This window comes from Gobio gobio (assembly GCF_949357685.1).
Source record: "Gobio gobio genome assembly, chromosome: 24".
Taxonomy (NCBI): Eukaryota; Metazoa; Chordata; class Actinopteri; order Cypriniformes; family Gobionidae; genus Gobio; species Gobio gobio.
In genome coordinates, this window is record NC_137120.1 from 9,859,492 (window position 1) to 9,882,245 (window position 22,754).

Genomic DNA, 22,754 nt, shown 5'->3' on the forward strand with positions numbered 1-22,754 from the left:
TGTCTCACCCAGAATAACAGGAAAGAAAGAAAGATTATACAAAGGAAATGACACCTACCTCCCTACTGGTCTCCAAACAATTCAAATAACAGAACATATTTAGCTGTCAGCAAATGGTATACCAAATATTTTGGGGGGCAGCACCACTCCTATGCTTTCAATTCAACAAACACTTAATAACTGATTAGCGTCGAAGGGGAAAAGCAACAGTGGGGAAACTGTCTGGGGCAGGAGAGAATGAGCCCACATGTGGAGGAAACCCTCCAAGTCTCTGTTTACGGTGCTTCATTGGCTGCTTTTATTGCTGAGCTTGTTCTTGCAGGAGCCAATGGATGGAGTAGTTGATAACCAGCAAATGCTGGTGTATGCAAATATATCAAAACCACATACAGCAAAACAAGCACTGCCACCCACCGATCACCACATAACAGAACTACAATAGTGCGTCAGCTTAGTTATTCCTGATAACACAAACGCACAAATATTTTAGAGACACTCCGATTCCAGTTATGAATGAATCATATGTTTTAATAATATTTATAACATAAACATACAAAGATTTTTCAAGTTCATTTCCTTGTTTCAAAAAAGAAAACAGTATTTATGTGGGTTTTGCGTCAATGCACTTTTTCCCTTTGCTGATGTAAAGATAAGGAACACAGACATAGTCCAAAAAACTCAGTATTTGTCTAACTAAAACAGCTTATTAAAAATTCAAAATAAACCTTTAGTGTTAGGAAAACTACAATATTCACATCCACTTCTGATTGGTTTATGATCAAACCTGTGGTAAAGGAGTTTAGCATATATTAGCTTTGACACTTCAATTACTTTTCTTCAAATATTTATCTGAAATAAATAAAATCATCCTCTATGAGGCTAGTATTTCCATGTTAATGAGTCCCAGACAAAAAGACAAATCTAAAAATAGGAATAGGGGAACAAGAGTGCTGCCAAAAGAAGACCCAAAAAAAAAAACGTAAGTCTTAAGCTGAAGGCTAGACAGAGTATTTAAGTGTATTTAAGTATTTAAGAAGACAATTCAGTGATAATATTCTAACAAACATGATATATTCCATGACAAAATCACACTAGACAATCACAGCTGAACACAACAGAACTGAAAGAGACACGAGATGGAAGACAAACGACACGACAGGTCTTAATCTCACATGTCAACAAATAAAATGAACGAATCAGCACCTCATAAAATGTCACAGATGTTTGTTCACAGCTTCAGTGACTTATTGTTTCATATTTCACCAGGACATAAATATATATCTACCAAATGTATAAAAACTATAATTTAACTGCATTGTTTTATCAAACATACACACACTTGTGTGTTATTATTGCTGTAACACTCCTCCATCAAGTATTTCTCAGGTTTAACGGCAGAGTAACAACGTTTAACACAGTCTGTATCATGTTTGTGTCCAGTTACAGGGAATAAACAGAATACACTCAGCAAAGTGTTGCACCAGCTTTAAACTAAATCACAACATTTCCACGTTTTGTTTCCAGTGTAGCTGCTGGAGAGTGTTTTCTGATGAAGGTGAATGATTGTGTTAGTGGTTAAACTATAAATATAGAAACATATTGATACCAGTCTTCTCCAGTAATAGCAACACCACCAGTAAAACACTGACTCAGTAGAGCAGACGGTCTGGTTGAGGTGATTATGGAAACACAGTCAGTTCTATCAGATATAAGAAGATGTAAACAGACAGACAAAATAACTGATGTCAGACCAGATCAGCATTACAGTGCAAATGACAAGAAACAGAGATAATAACTCACCATTTCTGTCTGGATCACAGCTTTAATAAACCTCTACACTGAGAAACATCAGACACTCGCTGATCTACTGACGGTGATGGTTTCATTATTGCTCATATACTGTTTAAGGCACACTGTCTTTTAATTTATCATTTAAATCACTAAAAAACAAATGATAAGTAATCAGTTTTTGATGTAATATTGAAATATGAACGTAACAGGTGAAATTTGACTGGTATTGGTGTCGACCACTGGGATCCTGACACAATTACTCTGTGAACGAGGAGAGTTTCAGCTGATCCTCATCTCTCCATCATTTCCTAATTCTCTTCAGTGTCCCTTTCAATGAAAGTATCAAAATTATAGAAATAATGTTACTGTCCTGCTTAGCAGCCTCGGCCTGAGTCTGATTCAAGGACGTGTTCCCCTCCTCAAAGGAATGGCTTCTGGATCATGTAGTGGGTTATTATCATCATCATCGGCATCTGGATCAGGTGGTGGGTTATTATCATCATCATCGGCATCTGGATCAGGTGGTGGGTTATTATCATCATCATCGGCATCTGGATCAGGTGGTGGGTTATTATCATCATCATCGGCATCTGGATCAGGTGGTGGGTTATTATCGTCATCATCCTCCTGTAAGAAAACACAGATTCACAGAAGGTAAATGTAATGAGGAGGATTGATGTTTCAGTTCCACAAACACAAAAACACTAAGTTTTAATTTCCTTAATTTTGAACAGTCTAAAAAGTGCATCACACTGTCATCTTTTGTACTACAGTAATAAAAATGTGAAGTATTAATATTAAATGCTAAGACTTCTGTATTGGTGTTTTCTAACAAGACTCTTGCTCTCTGAAATAAATTTACACTTTGTGTTTATTTGGCCATTATTAGTGTTTATGTTTGTTTTGACAATATCTAACCAGTGAATATCTGCTTCTGTAGTGTAAAAAAGATAACATTTCACAGGGTACACTGGGTAACCCCAGAATTATATTTATGTAATAATATTAAAATATATCCATACCAAGGATTTTTTTTTTTTCGCAGTTAATCTCATATAATCTTGCTTAATCAGTTGTATGTAATACTTACATTCTGTGCTGCTGGTGGTGTATAGATCTTGCGGCGAAGGCAGCGAATCACACCAGCAGCCACCGGCAGAACCAGAAGAAGAACAACACCAACTATTCCTGCTATAGCACCTGAAGACAGACCTGAACCTGGAACAGCTAAAGACAGACAGTCAATATTACTAGTGAGTAGGGGTGGGAATCACAAGGTCCGATACATGATACGTGGCTCACGATACGATACAGTATATTGCTAGACAATCCTATAATGATACATCATGATATCTGTCTAACTATAGAAAAAAAATGCCTGTAAAAAGGTTAAGTGCAGGTTTTCCAGACTTTGGACGTGGCTGGGGCACCTATTATTTACCATCCTGTTAAAACCCTCTTTTTCTTAGGCTAGTTAACATATGTTCATGTTTCCTTCATTTATGTGTTGGGAACCACCTCGAGGAGCCATGAAGTAGCGATGCTGGGAGCAGGGAAATTTATTTAGAGCACCTTATTTTATCAGGGTTCCCACTCTTTCATGAACACCAGATTCAAGGACCTTTCAAAGCACCTTTTATTTAAAATCAAGCACAATAAATATTATAAAGGTGGTTGTGCTACTGCCAATCTGGACAGTATATAAAATACCTAATTTACCTGTGTCAATCATTAAAGAGCACCTATCATGGCATTTAAAATGTTCCAAATATTGTTTTAGAAGTCCCCAACAACAGTTTTGCATGCATGCAATGACAAAAAAGACTTTAGTTTTCTTATAATATGCGTTTATTACCTGTTTTGACAGCGATTCTCAAATGATTCCTTTAGTGATTCACTTTTCAAAACCCCGCCTTTACGCAACGCTAATCTGCGGTGATTGGTCCGATGACCCAGTCAGTTGTGATTGGTATAGTCTGTGCAGATATTTTCGGAAACGGAACGCCCATCAAAGTCTTATAGTGACAGTAATTTGTTAATATGTGTCAGGAGTTATGAATATGAAAACCGTGTCTGTACCTTTTGATTGTAATATGAGCCTCAGCTGATCTCATTCATAAAAAAAAACTCCTCTATTCTCCTCACGAAGACTCGCGACAAATCAACATCCCTCAGGGCTTTTAGTTCAAAAGTGTGCAGATGAGGAGACATATTGATAGATTCTCATATGTCTGTGTCAAATTTCTAAACAGAGGAGTATTTTTTATTCAATACTTCCTCAAAATGCGCAGATATAGCCTAATCATGAGCGATTGAGTCTCTTATGTGTTGTTTTCAATTCATACTGGCAGCCGGAGGGCGCTCTGTGCACATGTAGTCCATATATGGTACAGACAGACGAAGAAGATACCATGTGCCATAATAGAAGTCCATAATAAAAGCTTCCTGAGATCGCGAAACATACATTTGACGACTAATAAACACTCAATCGTGACGATGTATGGTTTGTCTTCAAGCCACTTAGTCTTCAAATGCTCATCCTTGGGCAGATTAAAAAAGTTTGCTTTTGAGTCGCACTTCAGAACACAGGGTCTCGTCGCCATGATGTTTTCTAGTTTTCACTGGCGTCTTGGAGCGCAATAAGTGGGCGTATCGTATTCAAATAACTTGACAAGTTGACGTCATCTAGTCAGAGAAAAAGCTTCGGTCTTCTAACGATTCTTAAAAATGACTCAGAGTCGACTCTTACTTTTGAAAGAAAATAACTATATATACGATGCACTGTCATATTTCAAACTATGCAGGATGTTTTTGTTCACTTAGATCTATGTTACACACTACATGAAAGGTACATTTCAAAATTCCATGATAGGTGCTCTTTAATGCATAAACGCTAAGGCATATACTGACAACTAAAATGCAATTTTAGGGGCATGTGACTTTTTTAAAAATCCAATGAGGAAAGAGGCTGGTGTACAAGAGCGAGTGAGTGAGTCTTAACGAGAGATGCAGTTTGAGATGAGTTTGCAGCTGTCACAGGGTGTTTTGGTGTTGGTTCATGTTTTCACGTTTGTTTTCCCATTACCTTGCTTCCTGGTTTTGTCATGTGTTTCATTGTCATGTGATTCCCATGCCCTCATGTGTTGTGTCATGTCATTGGCTAATTGACTCATCACTGTTCACAGGTGTCACATTAGTCTGTGTATTTAAGCCCTCATGTTTGCCGTGTGTCTTTGTCTGTCATTGATGTTGTAACCTGCCGTGTAGGTGAGGTTTATGTTTAGCCAAGTCAAGTCATTGTTTTGAGTATTACCAAGTCTTTGTTTTATGTTTTGATATTTTTGATTAAACTGCACTTGGGTTCTCAACTTGCCTCTTCAGTGGAACTGTTACAGAATAACAGACCGTCAACCATGAACCCAGCAGTTTCTCGCCTACGCCAAGACCAGCATCCCGTTGAGAATTATGTCCAGGACTTTTGTGAACTGTGTCACCTGGTTGATTTTAATGATGCTGCTCTCAAGGGCATTTTTCGCCATGGATTCAATGACTTTTTAAGTTATTTAATGCCTGAGAGCACTGTGCCATGGACTCTGACCAGGTATATTGACTTTGCACTGCAGTTGGGTGGGTCATCTTTTACGGTGGGATTTGCAGAGGAGTCACCTGTCAAGAGTCCAGCGACCATCTCTCCCACCCACGTCCAGAGCCAAGCCATGGCTCCAGCCCACGCCCAGGCTCCAGCCCATGCCCAGGCCCACGAGAAGACTGAGTCTGATTCAAGGACCCAGCCCACGAGCCTGCCCCAGCCCACGAGCCCATCAAAATATACAAATGATATTGTATACATGAATTTTTCAATTAAATGAAAAGATATGGACAAGTTAATTGTTAGGTATTAAAAATATGCAAAATTATTTATTCAATCACCTGTACATGTACCTTTTTTAAAAATCTATTTGAAGGCTTTTAAGACCTGCACATATATTATATTTAACATATATAATTGCATCCGTAATAATGGCCCATTTCAAATGTTGACATGCTTTTCTTCTTTTTTTCTTTTGAGCGGTGATGAAATATATTTGTCTGGCTATCTCCAGACCAAGCTCAATTTAAGACTGAACATTGGTCTGGGGAGTCTGCTCTGTATTTTCTACTGCACATGCGAGCATAAACGTGCACAAATTAAATTACTCTGTATACGCAATTGGATAGTCCTTCAACCAATCAGACCACAAGAGGCGTGATCAACGGGCAACACTTCGCTTCATTATCCGTCATCGTGATAATCCCTCCTATAGCGGGCCACGTGGATCAGCCAGTCTGTGATTGGTTCCTGCAAAAGTGTAACAGAAGCAGTAGAAATGAGTGTACGGGTTTCCAGACTGAGTTGCCGGGCAAAATCAAATCGCTGGCAGATCAGGCTGGGTTTCCCCAGTCTACAAATATATTGCTCTTGTAAATACTTGCCAGCCTTTCAGTAATAAAAGTCTAGATCTTTAAAATGCAACCAAATTACAGAGAAGCGCAACCGTACGGTGCTCTGCAGTGGTCAAAAAGGATATAAACAGTGCATTTTGAAGAGATATATTCTTGAAAACTCTGAGATGTGGATTCGGACGGCAATTAAATGACCACATCTTTGGTGTTTGTAAAAAAACAGTAGGTAATTCGGCCAGGGATTTTTACACGGGTGGTGGGAGAAAACACTGACATTCTAGATTCGGACGCCAATAATATCACAGACAACTAATGATGAAAATACCTTATGACCCCACGTGAAACAATTACCGTCCGAATAGGGCTTTTGACAGTAGATGGCGGTTTATGGAACAGCAGAAATATATAGTTTTTTTCTCTGGTAACCTCTGCAAACAAAAGGAGCGCTGCACTGATAAACACTACTTTATTAACCGCTATTCGTTGGAACTTTGATAAATACATTTTTCTGTAGCTCAACACTGAGCCCAGCATCACTGAATCTGCACTTCTCTGGCACTGAGCTCATTAAAAAGCTCCACGTTATGTGCTCATTATGCAGAGCAGTCTGTACGTGATCACGATCCATCCGCTCACGCAGCATTTTTACAGGTTTTCCCCGCTTGCTCCCGTAGCGCTGTTTTGTTCTGGCTTTGGCAGCGCATGAAGGCCAATTTTTGTAGTGGCACCATGCTACTCTAACAAAATCTATTTCATGCTTAATTCAAGCACTTTCAAGGACCTATGTTTGTTTTCAAGTACTTTCCAGGCCTTGAATCCATGCGTCTGAAATTCAAGAACTTTCAAGTACTTTCAAGAAGCGTGGGAACCCTGTTTTATTAATTAAAAATATCGATCTTTGCTGTCAGCATATCGATTCTCGTATCGCACAGAGCAGGACAACAATTGCCATATCGATATTTTGTCTCACCCCTGCTAGAGAGTGGATGATAATACACATACTATGTTTACTAATATATCTAGACTGCTATTTACACTTTTGTACTTCATCACTTATTGTGTCGATTTTAAAATATTGTTTTTAAAAAAATCGTCAAAGGAAATTGCATTTTATAACTGAATTATGTACTCACCAGTGACAGTAAGACTGAATGTCTTCACTCTGGTGATGTAGAAGCTGCTGTTGATGATCATCATCTTTAGTTTATAAAGTCCCGAGTCTGTGGTGTTGATGTTTGTGATGGTCAGAGATCCAGTGTGATGATCCAGCTTCAGTCTGTCTCTGAATCTCTCTTCACACGGATCATCTGTACAGATCTGACTCTGATCTCCAGTGATTTCAGCGATGTGAATGTCATTAAAATACCACGTCATTGAATCATTTGGGTTTATTGTTACACCAGGATCAAAAGTGACAGATTCTCCCTCCTTTCTCTTCACTTTATCTTGTTCAGCAGCAGGAACACCTGAAACACAAACCAACAGATGATGGAGGACAAACAAACAAAACTACACAACATGAAAGAACTGAGTCGATAACATAAGCGCGGAAAAGTCTCAATCGGAAAAGAAACAGTTTGGTATGTGCCTATCAGTGTTGGGTAAGTTACTTTAAAAAAGTAATGAATTTCTAGTTACTCATTATGGTTTCACTTTATTTTGATGGTCCCCTTTGAACATTCAGTTGACTATAAGTACATTTGCAACTACATGTCTACTAACTCTTATTAGAGTATTAATAGAATGGTAGGGTTAGGGTTAGAATAAGTTCACATGTATTTGCAAAGTTACTTATAGTCAGTAGAATGTCTGTTGGAGGACCATCACAAAGTGTTAGCCGATATTAAACAGTCAGTCTACTGATACTCTAATAGTTAGATAACATGTAGTTGCAAAGTTACTTATAGTCAACAGAATGTACAAAGGGGACCATCAAAATAAAGTGTTACCCTAATTACATCTTCAAATGTGGAATACTGTACAAATTACTCTCTCCAAAAAGTATTTAATTACTTATTACTTTCTGAATCCTATATCAACCTCACTATTCAAGTATAGACATGAAACGGCTCTTATTCGTTCAAATAAAAAAAAAAAAAAAATTCTTATTAACTGACCAAAGTATTACAAATGTGAGAAGGATACATAAAAACATGCATTTTAAAAATGCATTCTGACTTATTTACACTGTTAAAGAGTTGGATTCTCATGCTAAACATGACCAAAGTTTCAAAAAATGAGTTGAAAGTATGACGGAGTATTTCTGTGCCAAATACACTCCTATAGGATTCGAATACGTTTCTGGAAGCTTTTTCGAGTATGGCCCTGTATGAGGTCATAAAAGGTGGAATTCCTTATATGGGCACATCTCCCGGATGAGCGTGCACACATCAACCAGAGCGAGAGTAAGAGCGCGTCCATCAACGAGCTTCGTTCGGGTTACGGGAGCCGTCGGCAGCGCTGTTATTTAGTTTTTAGATCGGAAATCAAAAATGTGACTAAAGAAGCGTGTTTCTAGTTGTGAGGGAAAGATGATCTTGTTCAGCTTCCCAAATAACCCAGCGTTAAGGGACAGTGGGTGAAGTTTGTTTTCCCGGAGCAGCAACGAGTTCTGCAAGTGTGTTTGTTTGTTCCCGAAATAAGTGGAAACCACAGGCGGTGAGTGAAACTGTATCAAATGTCTGTGTTTTGTTGGCAATCATAAAGGCATATAATGTAAAAAACACAAACGTATAGTGAACCGAAAGTTATCCAGGGAGTGTGTGTGTGTGCCGAGATTCTTTAGCTCCACCCACTGCACTGCACTTCCTATAAACACATTAAAAGACAAAAAAAAAACTGCATTTAAACATTTATAAATCACTCACCATGGACAGAAACACTGAAGATCTTTTCACTGTCTCTGCTGCTGAAGATCTGTAGTTTATAATCTCCAGAGTCTGTGTTTCTGGTATTTGTGATGGTCAGAGATCCAGTGTGATTGTCCAGCTTCAGTCTGTATCTGAATCTCTCAGTACCTTCATTACACTGAACATCTGTACAGATCTTACTGAGATCTCCACTTATGTGAGCGATGTAAGTGTCCTTAAAATACCATTTAATATCCTCTTGTTGGTTTGTTTTAACACCAGTGTGTAGAGTGACTGAATCTCCCTCCATCACTGACACTGACACTGTGTCAACAGCCGCACCTGGAGAAGAAATAGTTAACATAAGAAAAACAGAACTATGCAATAGGGCTGTGAATTGTTTTTCTTCAGATCATAAAGATTGAGAAATCTGTCAGGATTCAAAATGTAACATGCAAACAAACAGCAGAAGAACATCATTGATTTATATGTTTATCCCCTTTCTCTATGCATATAGATTTGCATGTTCATATAGACTCATAATGAATATTACATAATGAATAGTATAAAACTATTTCAAAAAATGATGCTTTAGTGCCTTTACTACAAAATATGTTTAGTCTTCCACATAAATAACATGTTTAGGCTATTACATTTTATGAATTTGGCAGAAGCTCACTCACATTACACTCATTCTCTACTCATTTAGACTCATTCTCTACTCACAATCAGTCTACGCACTGATGTGAAAGAACTTTACCTCAATATTTCAACCTTACTAACAGTAGGCTATGACACCATGTTACGTTTTTATACCAAGTCATTTAAAAAGATCCCATTTTCACGCCACTGAAACTGATCTGGGCTGATTCTGTGACCCATCGGGTTACGTGACTGTGGTAGCTATTTTGTCACCATATAATAATCCTCCTACCATCACCACACACGTTTTAAAATAAATTAACAATGTTTAGTCTTACCGTGGTCGATTGAAAACAAGATCGCCAAGAGCAAATTAAAGAGAAACTTCATTTTCACCACTTTTCCCCTCAAAAAAATGAAGGTCGACTTCATAAAAGCGTTCTCCTCTGCTTAAAGGGCGGCGCAATTCCAACTTGAAGTGAAAGTAGGTGATGACGTTTAATACGAATATTCAAAAATGTTCCGTTTGTAAAATATAAGCATACTTTCATCATATTAGTATATTCCACCACAGAATAATAATAATAAAATCAAAGTGTTTCAAAATTGTTACTTTTTGTCTCACAATTTAGACATTTCCCCCCACAGAATTGCAAGATATAAACTTGCTATTTCAAGAAAAGTTTTTTTACCCTCAGAATCGAACTGATAAATGTTTCTCAAAACAAAAAAGTTTATCTCAGTTCTGAAAAAGTTTTATTTTATTTATGTATTATGTATTTTATTCCATAATGGAAACAAGATTCCATAAATATCACTTCACACACTAACTAAATAAAAAAATATATATATTTAAAAAAAAAGAAAGAAAAATGTACAGGTCGCAGTACATGGCAGAAATTAAGAGGTTGTTGACACTTAAAAACAAAAAGTGCAAAACAGCATGTATCACATGATAGTGCTCCAATGAGAAGCCTTTCACATACTTTCCCCTTGAACTCATTTCCATCTTTACGTGGTGTAAAGATGGCTTTACACAAATCACCTGGATAAGGGCAACATAACAAACAAAGAGGTCACATGCAAATGAAATTAACCCATAAGTAGATATTTATTTATTAAGGTAATACCTAAATTAATTAAGCATACAAAATCGAACAAAAGAATAAATAACTAATGAATACACAAAAAAATGGTGTTGGAGAAGCCTCAAGCAACAACCACACAATCTTTTATCAGTTGATTCACCACAGATAACTCTGTGTGTCTTATCTGCTGCTTGACTCCACCCCGCAAACACAAAGAGAGAACACAAGCAAGACAAGCACCACCTGAGGCAGGGAAATGCAAATGAGAGAGGCAGCAGAAGCCAGTTCGTGACCAGCCCAGAGCAAGTTGACTGCATCTGCAATCATAGTTATACATAAGAATGAATATCTGTAGATTTTCATAGATTTAGTTTATCATTAACACAATACATAAGAAAAAAGTTTTAGCTAATGTGACATAAAAAAATTGCCATAGTTTAAAAACTTGTAATGTTGAGTTCATACATACATAAAAACACAAACCAGCACATACTCGCCTGTGAAAGATTCTACCATTTCTTTGGGATACTTTTTTTTTTTTTTGCCAATGCATCTCGGAAAACTCATTGGATCTCAGATGCGACAATGTGTCTAGAGCGGTCTGATGTGGCATATACATTTATGGCAGAAAATGCATATTTAAGTTAACTAAAATGACAGTCCGTCCAGAAAATGATTGTAGCACAGTTTAAAGTCAGGGAAGGAGGAGGCGGGATTACAATCAAAATGAAAGTAAAGCGGCAGTCATCCATGAAGGACGACTCACACCACTGGCCTTGTTCTGTTCAGCTCTCTGCCCTGCCCAGTCCGGTTTAGGGATGCGCCGATCCGATACTCAGTATTGATATCGGCTCCGATACCACCATTATTTACAAGTGTTGTGCCGAATTTCGACCCCTGCCAAATTATTACCCCCCCCCCCCCCCCCCCCCCTTGTTGAAGTCACTACCTGATTGCCTAATCCTAACCCCACCCCTAATCCTAACCCCTCCCCCACAACTAATCCTAAACCTACCAATACTAGGGGGGGTAATAATTTGGCGGGGGTCGGAATTCGGCACAACAACGGATTGGGTATCAGTCACACAGGACGATCCAAATCCGATACTGTGCGTATATTATTCTGTGTTATTATTAAACCCCAGTGCCCCACAAAAGGCACATCACATTATAAAGCATCATCAACGCTTTGTGCACTATATTAAGTGCTCTGAAGCCATTCCATAGTTTAATGTGAGGTACAGATGAATATTTAAGTCATTAAATTCACGTTCACATGAACTCTTCCCTCCGCTGCGTCTGTCAGTCATTCTCCATTCAGCTTTCAAACTGTGTGTTGCGTTCGGTTACGACAGTTAACACGATGAAACTCTATCCAAGATGATTCAATGTTCCTGTTATTATGATTGATCTGTAGATAACGGTCTATGGTTTCACATAAAATGGCTTCATCTTGCTGGAGTTTATTGCTGTTTCTAAATCATTACTTTCTCCCGGGTGTCCAATTGTATTGTTCTTCACACACACAACCTTTTTAACTGTTAAAAGAAACTGCTCAATAAAATATTACAGATAGATTCTCTACGCGTTGATATATCTTCCCTTTGTGTTTTGAACTTTTCATTGCGGAGTGCGGCGCACTGTGACGCTGCATTCACATGGGGCGTCGGCGATAACATTTGGCTGAAGCTTTGTGCTGATGCGACCGTCATAGTGACAACAGCCAATCACACGTCTGCTCTGGGGTTACATGAACGCAATTGGCTAGCGTCTGCTCTAGGGTATTTGCATAGGGCGATCTGATTGGATGACGCCTGCGTTGGCGCTTGAAAAGTTGAGAAATCTTCAACTTCTGCCACTTGCAAAGCCACGCGACGGAACCCACAATTCAGTTCGGCAACGCATGACGTCACCCATTCAAAGTAAATGAGAAGCGTTGACCGTGTGAATGCAGCATGACTTTTGCGCAATGAAAGATTTTTAATAGCCTTTCTTGTTCTGTCCTATCTATATGTCGCTAATATTCCTCATTAAAAAGCTGCGCTAGAGATTTAAGATAAATGTCTTTTAATTTCTTAGTATATAGGCCATATTTCTATAAATATATTTACTTGTTTTTCATGAATGTATTTTACAACAATGTGTAATATTTTACCAGATTTAGGACTACACTTATTCACTTTTATTTGTTCCCCATTAAATAATTTTTTTCCACTAAATGATTGTGATTTATATATTTTTTTAATTTTTTGATTTTCTGTATGAAGTCTGTATTTAGTAGATTGTGTTTAACACACAGAGCGATTTATCAGTTCAACACACTGAGGTAAAGAAATTCTACAATTAATTTTTAAACAAAACTGCGCTGGGATCGGTATTGGCCGATATTCAGAATTGTTGGGATCGGACCGGTTCTGAAAAAATGGTATTGGTGCATCCCTAGTACGGTTCCCCAGATCACATAGCCATTATGTCCTCCACCAGCTGGGTGAACTCCTCCGTGATGCCTGGCGGTGGCGCTGGATACCCCTCAGTGGACGACACTCTGACTCCTCCACCCCCTGGTGGATGGCGATGGCTCCTCCTGCTACGAACGCTTGGCAGCGAGTCCCCTGTTCCTCCCCATCATGGAGGACAGCAGCAGTTTCCGGCCTCTAGTCGACTAGTTGCTGGCCTATAGAGGGCGCAACAGGATAAGTCCACTTTTATCATTTCCAAACAGATAAATGACAGACAAATAGATCTCCACAAGACATGTTTGATTATACCATCTGGATGCTCAATATTGATCAGGTACATTTTGAACAGCTTATTGTTCACGCAAGTTAATTGCCATTCTAAACGAATGCGTGCTGCATTGTAATGCACACACATAGACAGTAGCTCGCATATCACAGGCAGATCGTGCGCACAGAACCATTAAGTAGATTTTCTGTGATTTATCAATAAAATAGCTTAGAAACTGAAAAGTTCTAGCATATCTTCTTAGTAACTAAAGCCGCGTTTCCATCATGGTCTAAAGTTCTGTGAAGATTAATACGGTGACGTAGGACTGTGCGCGTCGACTTTACAGTTCCCCCTAGATTTCGTCCTTTACAGATACATTTAATAAAGCCTGAAGCTTGTCGTCGGCCCATCAGTTGTATTTTTTTAATACTTCATTGTTAATTCCGAAAATATCAATCAACTCTTACTGAACGCACCGCGTCCGCAACCGACTTTTAAAAATAGTGGTTGAAATAAAATGCTGCGTCGAGTCGACCAATCAAAATGCTGCGTGAACTCAACCAATCAGCATGTTCAGCGCCCAAGTCCCACCCCCGAAAGTTCCTGAACTTTGAAAAAGTACTACCTCATGAGCAGGGCCGTTTTGAGGGGGAAATATTTACCCGGAATTTCATTTAGACCCCGGTTCCTATGGCGGAAACACACCAAGTACCACCCCAAAGTCCCTAGTTCCTCAGGAAAGTTCCTGTGGTGGAAACGCGGCTTAAAACACACAGCTTCACTATTAGTAGAGAAACGCTGCCAGGAGGAATTCACACACAATTCACACACAACTCTCACTAATGCATTCATAAAAATTGTATCTTTACTGTAACTTTATCTGTATCTGATTTAGAACGAGCAGAAATCTGTGAGAAATATAACAACCCAAATACAAAAGAACTGATAAAAAAATAAGCAGTCAAGTAGGAGCAATAACCTTGTGGCCAGCACTGTGTCATATGCCATATATGTGCACAAGGTCTCAGCTTGAGGTTCAGGCTTTGTTCATTTATGACATCATCAACGACTAGTTGACTCAACTTTCATATATCATATAAACGTCAACTTCAAAAGAGTTATTCAACTCCTAGCACAAACATAAACAAAACTCAACATAAATGTCCCAGGCCAGGTCCTCTCTCGTCCTTCACTGTTGTTGCTCCTCCTTTTATAATTTCCGTAACTCCTCAGTGTGATTCTGGACTGGGGTGATGCTCATTTGCTCTTACCTCACCAGCTTCACTCACCTTGACCTACCTGCTCTATCATTGGTATCTAAGGGTGTGTTCACACTTGGCATGTTTGGTTAAAACGAACCCTGGTGCTATTGCTCTGTTAGTGTGGTTCATTTCAATAAGTGTGAATGCTGCTATCTGAACCCTGCTTTGCACCAAACAAGCGGACCGAGACGCTGAAAAGATGGCTTCCAAGAAGCTTCCAAACCAACTCTGGTGTGGATCGAATTAAATATGAACACAACATGAACCAAAGACATGTAAACAACCCCAAAACAGGAAGATGTGACCCTAAAAAGGACAGAATGCTCACGCATATCGTATGTTTTTTTGGGGTGTCCGGACCTAATTACAAGTGAACGTACCCTAAGATGCCAGCTGCAGCAGGAAAAATGAAGAACAGAAAGATAGGATCTAAAACAGAGAAAGATACTTCACAAAGAAGAAATTAAAGCCAGCTGTGCGGAAAGTTGTGTAAGAGTCTAGACCAAATATTTGTGTTCATGTCGTTATTTATTTATTGACTGTTTTTGATGGATTCTGTACTTTTTATTTGACTGTAACAGGTCAAATTTGACTGTATTTAACAGTTTTAAAATGGCATCAAATGTGAGGTTCATAGTAGCGGAACAGGAACAAACCCTTCACCTACATTCTAAACAAGCATGCAGTGCATGCCCCCTCTCACCTACAAGCTGTCTGCCCAGATCATACCACATTGTTGAAAAATAAACGACCATAGTAGGTTTCAGTTTGACTCAATGAGCAGCTAGTTTCACATATATGTGAGACAGTGAACGCTATTAACATGTTTTACCATATACAATAATTTATTTACTGAAGTGAATTATAAAACCATTTAAAATCAAAAAGCTCTACTTGAGCATAACATTTAGGAGGATGTCCCCAATATTCCACTCTCCTAAGTTTACATATTTAACACATTAAAGGCCCTTTCACACTTAACCCCGGCCGCTACACAACATACAACAGTAAAATGATCAATTAAATTTGATACTACACCAGAAACGCTATTACGAGATCTTACGAGAATTCTTTTGATCAAATACATCATAAAATAAGCTTGACTGGGTCGAATGGAAAGGCCAAGAAGCACAGGAAGCTGCCAATAGAAACGGCACACAAACTTTAAACCAAATCCAAGAGCTCAGCAGATCCTCTTGTGGGTGCAGAGTACCGATTAGAGATAAAGATGGACACCCACTGCTGATGGCCGAAGCACAAGATAACTCATCGGCAAACTCTGACACTGGTGCAGGCTGGTTCAGGAGTTCTCCTCAAGATCGGACTCCCGAACTCCTGAACCAGCCTGCACCGGTGTCAGAGTTGGCAGATGAGTTATCATTGCCTGCGGTTGACCTACCTCTGGAAGACAGAACGATTTCTACCGCGGAGACTAAAGTGCCGATTATGGCTCTCCAAAGAGGCAGTGCACCCGGCATTGACGAGATATATGCGGAAATGCTCAAGCAAGGGGGCCAAGCTCTAATTGACGAGCCGATCACCTTAATGAACCCGAGTTGAAATATGTTGACGTTCCCAGCGGATTAGAGACGAGGAGTTATTGTTAAACATTAGAAGAAGGGCAATCTCACCGATTGCAACAACTGGTGAGGTATTACGCTACTCTCCGTCCCCTGGAAGGTCTTGTGCTTGTTTCTCCTAGGACACCTCCGATGAGCGAACAATGCACATTTGGGCGAGGAGCAGTCCAGCTTTTGAAGTGGGAAAACGTGTTTTTTTCCCTGAGGAATATTATCGTATTATTACAGAGTTCCAACAGAAGCTAATCGATCAACTTTGCCGCTTTCACAAAGGCATTTGATAGCATTCATCGAGAAACGCTATGGTCGCAAAGTTTGTCAACATTTTACGGAACGTACTGTGAATCCAGCTACTGCGTTCGCACGGACGAAGGCCATTCCGACTACTTCCAGATCAATACTGGCGTCTGCCAGGGATGCGTGATCTCACAACTCCTCTTCACCCTCGCCCTAGATTTCAACATGAGACGTGTCTACGAACTGTGAGACAACGGCTGCCCTCCTTGCAGCTACCCAGCGAGCTTATTGACGCAAGATTGGACTTCGGATCAGTGCCTCCAAGAGTAAAATCCTTCGCATCGGCTATGCTCGCGTCCATACCCCCATCCTTGTTGGTCAGTGACTGCTCGAAGAAGATGATTGCTTTCTGTACCTCGGCATAGATCCAGATGGCAGCTCAGACAAAGACATCTTGTGTCAGATTGGAAAAGCATCTGCAACCATGCAACAGCTAATGCCCATCTGGAGGTCAGCGACCGTCTATTTGCAAACTAAGATTGCCATCCTGACAGCCATCTACGCTAGTGAGAAGTCGTTCGCAGCAATCACTAAACAGCTGAACGTGTTCCAACAAAGATGTAAAAAATTTACTATCATGACCGAATCTCCAACGAAGATATTTACTGCCTCACCACCTTTGGCCAACATTGTCACTAAACACTGCTTTCGGTTTGCAGGTCACATTATATGCCAACCACCAGAGTGCTTAACAAAGGCCACCACACTGTGGACCCAGGGGAAACAGAAGCAAGGCTGGCCGAAGCAAATCTGGCACTGCTCATTTATTGATTATTTACGTACTGCCAGCCTATCATGGGACGAAGCGCAAGCCTCAGCAGAGCTCATTGGAGATCACTTGGTGCCCTATGTGCCAGCCGGCGCAGGAGGAACTAAGTACTAAGTAAGTACATCATAAAATTAGGCTAGAAATCTAGACGCACCCTAGCAGCAGCAAATCGAATTTGCAGCGAGGGTAGTCTAGCAACTCTCCGTTGGCTTGCGAGCTGGAAAAACCAAACTCTGGTCAGGCCAATCACATCGTGCATAGAGTCGGTGAGCGGGCTTAACAAAATGATGGCAGAGTTGTCGAGGTTCCGCGTGCTACTTGTAAACAAAGAAGCTGGTGAAGAGCGGCCTTTCTAATTGGCTTTGGCTGCGACTCTGGAAGACTTGGAGTTAAACTTTTCTTTGAGAAAAGAACAAAGAATGTTACTGAAGTCATTCTTAAGAGAGGAAGATGTGTTCAGAGTTTTGCCGATCGGATACGGCGAAAGTTTAATCTATCAACTAGCTCTGCTTCACCTTCTTCGTTGCTTTGGTTGGTTGTAGCGCCGTTTATCCTGCCCCTCGGACTGAGCCCTGCCAATGGTGTGTTCCCAGACCCAACATCTTGATGTGGGCCTGGCTTGTCAGGCTATCATAAAATATGATTATAGCTACAATTAGCATCAAGCTATAATTCACAATTCATGAGATTACAGTTTTTTCTCAAAATTACCATACCATACCAACTTTATTTGTTAAGCACTTTATAACAACCACAGTTGACCAAAGTGCTGTACAGAAAACACATTTGTACAATTAATAACCACAGAATAAAAGCAATCAAAATAACAAATTATATCATTTAAATAAAATAAAGTCAACCTCTTACTAAGTGTCAAAAGCCAAAGAGAAAAGATGGGTTTTAAGAAGGGTTTTAAAAACAGATAGAGAAGAGGCCTGCTTAACATGCAAAGGGAGATCATTCCATAGTTTTGGGGCCGACACAGCAAAGGCACGGTCCCCTCTGAGCTTACGCTTAGTTTTAGGCACAGTCAAGAGCAGCTGTTCATCTGATCTGAGAGAGCGGCCGGGTTTATAAGAGTGTAGAAGCTCAGAGAGGTATGGCGGGGCAAGACCATTTAGTGATTTAAAAGCAAATAACAGAATTTTAAAACGGATCCTAAATTGAATAGGCAGCCAGTGTAAAGAAGCTAAAATAGGGGAAATGTGCTCATGTTTACGTGTGCCCGTTAAAAGACGTGCTGCTGCATTTTGTATCATCTGGAGACGGGTGATGGAGGACCCACTAACCCCCACATATAACGAATTACAGTAGTCCAGCCGTGTAGTTACAAAGGCGTGGATTACAGTTTCAAAATGTTGTCTTGACAGAATTGGCTTTATTTTGGCCAGTTGCCTCAAATGAAAGAAGCTTGATTTGACAACAGCTTTGATCTGACTGTCAAATTTAAGCTCAGGATCCACTTTTACTCCTAAATTTGTGATACTAGGTTTAATATAGGGTGCCAAGGAGCCCAGATCTACAGATGGGGTCCCAGTGGTGCCTCCAAAAACCATCACTTCTGTTTTTTTATCATTAAAATTTAAAAAGTTAAGTGCCATCCAGGCCTTTATGTCGTCGAGACAATCGAGCAGTTGTCCAACTGAATTATCATTTTTCTTTTTTAGAGGGACATAAATCTGACTGTCATCTGCATAACAGTGGAATGAAATGCCGTACTTTCTAAGTATGGAACCAAGTGGCAGCAAATACAGAGAGAAAAGTAGAGGGCCGAGGACTGAGCCCTGTGGGACCCCACACAAAAAAGGAGCAGAGGAGGATACAGAGTCACCTAAGCTAACACAAAAAGTTCGATCCGCTAAGTATGACCTAAACCACTCCAGAGCTATGCCACTAATGCCCACCCACTGCCTTAAACGTGAAATCAATATTTTATGATCCACTGTATCAAATGCAGCAGTTAGATCTAAGAGCACAAGGATAACATAGTCACCAGAGTCAGTAGCTAAAAAGATATCATTAAAAACTCTTAAAAGAGCAGTTTCAGTGCTGTGCAAGGTTTTAAAGCCAGACTGGAAAACCTCGAGTATATTATGTTCCTCCAAAAAGGCCAATAATTGACTGTACACAATCTTCTCCAGGATTTTTGAAAGGAAAGGCAATTTGGAAATAGGCCTAAAATTTGCAAGAACTGACGGATCTGTTTTAAAAAATTACTGTTTTTAGGGGGCTCGAGCCCATGCCCTTTTAATCAGAGCAACCTGAAACGCAATTTGAATCGAGGGGGAAGGAATGTGCTTTAAACCGTGGGTAGAGCACACTAGGTCTGTGCACGCCTGCACGCCACTGCATATATCATTCATGACGAGCACGTGCATTAAACCCACAAGCAGGGTTATATGTTGTGTGGGAGGATTCACACACCACGTTAACAGCTCAAGTATTTTCAGCAGACAGTCTTTTTTAGATCAGACACTGAACACTCAACAATTGAAGATGTTTCACATGTTTGTTCTGTTCTGTTTGTGCTGGTGGAGTCTGATTGGTAAGTTATAAATGCAAATCCTCTTCAAAAAATATTTTTAAAACACTTTAAAAGTAACATGAACAACAACAGTAGTTATATAAATTCATTAGTCAAAAAGTGCAGGCATCCTGTTTTACAGGGCCGTGCAGAGAGTTCTTCAGGGGCAGGGGCTCAAATGTAAAAAAGGGGCAATATATATATATATATATATATATATATACACCCTTATGCTCATCAAGCCTACATTTATTTAATCAAAAATACAGAAAAAACAGTAGCCTAATATTGTGAAATATTATTACATTATGTTCTTTTTAACTTTTTATTAATCCAACAATCTTGAAAATAGTATCACAGTTTCCATCATTGACATTAAATCCTCATATTAGAATGATTTCTGAATGATCATGTGACACTGAAGAGTAGAGTAATGATGCTGAAAATCCAGCTGTGATCACAGGAATAAATTATATTTTAAATTACTTTAAAATAGAAAACCATTATTTTAATAATATTTCACAATATTGCTGTTTTTTATCAAATAAATGCAGGCTTGATGAACATAAGAGACTTCTTTCATAATGCTGCATAATATTCAAAAATGGTAACGTTAATATAATAAAGTCCTTTCACGTAACCATTTCTCCAGCCTACACTTCAAATAATAGGCCTGTAGGTGCCGGTGACACTTGGGTTTTGTTAACTTTGATAGTTTCATGAAATAGTAAACGGTGTATCAATATACATAAATACAAGTGAATTTAACACTTACCATTAATGCGACTTTTGCTGCTGCTGCATGGTTTTGTGCAGTGATTTGTTTGTTGTCAGTTAAAATCCATTTTGTCAGTGATGCAATTTATAAAATGAGACAAACCACAGGAAATCGTTCCACAAACGTTAGTTCGTCTGTCCATGTCATTTTCAACCGATTTATGAATAAGAACAGAAAATTACCGCTCCACATGCCCAATGGAATTTGAACCTGCTTTGCCAGATCACGATTGGTTGGAGTATGATAAACGGGCATTGACGAATTGTGTAATACTATAAAATATATAATATATAGATTTGTAATTAAATCAACACATTAGCTCTGATTATGGATGAAAAAAATATTGGTTTACTTTTTTCCCGTAAGGCCACACACTCTCTGAAAGGACCATATTTGGCTCGAGAGCCGTTTCCGAACAGTGGAAAATCAGCAGTCAATCAAAACGCACGCGACCCATAGCAACGCGTTATGGTAACGCCTCAACAGAAATTGTCTGACTTTTGAGCCGTCCGTTACTATTGTATACATTTTCATGTTATAATCAAATTTATTTAGTTTTATTAACCACAATATTATCATTGATATTTGTCTGAGAGGGGCACTATTGATTCATTTTGAAAAAGGGCAGGGGCTCGAGCACCCAAAGCCCCCCCCCCCCCCCCCCCCCCCTGCACGTGCCTGATGTTTTATCTACTGATCTAAATGTCCCATACAAAAATATCAAGAATAAATCAACTTTTGGTGTTGTACGTTCATGTTCATGGTTCTGAATTTTTTTCAGTTCACATTTAGTTACAATCTACAGCTGATTTTAGGCTTTGTAGACCAACGCATTAATCTGTGTAAAATCATCTTCATCAGGTGTGTTTGGTGAGTCAGTGTCAGTGATGGAGGGAGATTCTATCACTCTAAACACTGATGATACTGAAATACAGGAAGATGAATACATACTGTGGAAATTTGGAGCCGAAAAGTCTATCATAGCTAAAATGAAAAAAAAGAAGCAAATCCTCTCCACATATGACATTCCTGATGGGAGATTCAGAGATAGACTGAAGCTGGATCATCAAACTGGATCTCTGACCATCACAAACATCACAACTGAACATGCTGGAGATTATCAACTAGATATAAGTGGACAGAAACTGACATCAAAAACATTCAGTGTTTATGTCTTTGGTGAGTAAAGATGATTTGTGAAGCTTTATATATAGGTATAATGATTTATGTCCAATCCGGGTCTGCACCCTATGCAATTTGGATTCCGATCTCTTCACTCAACTGAAACGGCTATTTGTGTTTTTGTCGAGAAGGTGAAGTTCTATTTAGATAAAAACAGTTACGTTGCTGCTGTTTTTGTTGATCTTAAGCGTGCGTTTGATACTGTGAATCACTTAAAGCTTTTGTCTAGACTGTTAACATTTGGCTTTAGTAATCAAACAGTTAAATGGATACAGTCTTATTTATCAGATAGAAAACAATGTGTGCAAATAAAGAATTGTAAGTCACCCTATCTTCAATATACACAGGGTGTTCCTCAGGGATCAATTTTAGGACCTCTGCTATTTTCACTGTATGTGAATAGTTTGCCCAATGTATGCAAAAATGTTGATACGATTATGTATGCTGATGATACGGTAATTTTTACACATGCCAAAAGTGCTGAGGATGCTGCCCATCAGCTTTCATTCGCTTTAAATGATTTGCAAAAATGGCTGAATGATTCATGCTTGTGTCTTAATGTTAAAAAGACTGTATCAATGTTTTTTAGTAAACCTAAAACAACTGTGGCCACAGTAAAAGTTTGCTTGGGTGGACAAGAATTAACTAATGTTGAGGAATTTAGGTATCTAGGAGTTCTGATAGACTCGAAATTATCTTTTAAAAAACAAATCAAAAAAGTTGTGAATACTGTAAATGTTAATTTACGGAACTTTAAACAAATTCGTACCTCATTAACAGATACAGCAGCGATTACGTTCTTGCACTCTATGATACTGGCTC

General features: G+C 39.1%; 2 protein-coding genes across 5 annotated transcripts in view; both read right to left on the reverse strand.

The window, feature by feature from the left end:
- LOC307120270 (uncharacterized protein) overlaps positions 1-22,754 on the reverse strand; it is a 911,732-nt gene that overhangs the window by 826,930 nt on the left and 62,048 nt on the right. The gene's annotated exons all lie outside the window — the stretch shown is intronic.
- LOC307120674 (uncharacterized protein) lies at positions 512-10,171 on the reverse strand. The gene is made up of 5 exons (XM_079807800.1): positions 10,064-10,171; positions 9,102-9,425; positions 7,368-7,700; positions 2,882-3,009; positions 512-2,418 (listed from the first exon to the last, which is right to left on the reverse strand). The coding sequence occupies exons 1-5, from the start codon at positions 10,155-10,157 to the stop codon at positions 2,191-2,193; spliced, it is 1,107 nt and encodes a 368-aa protein (XP_079663926.1). The 5' UTR covers positions 10,158-10,171; the 3' UTR covers positions 512-2,190.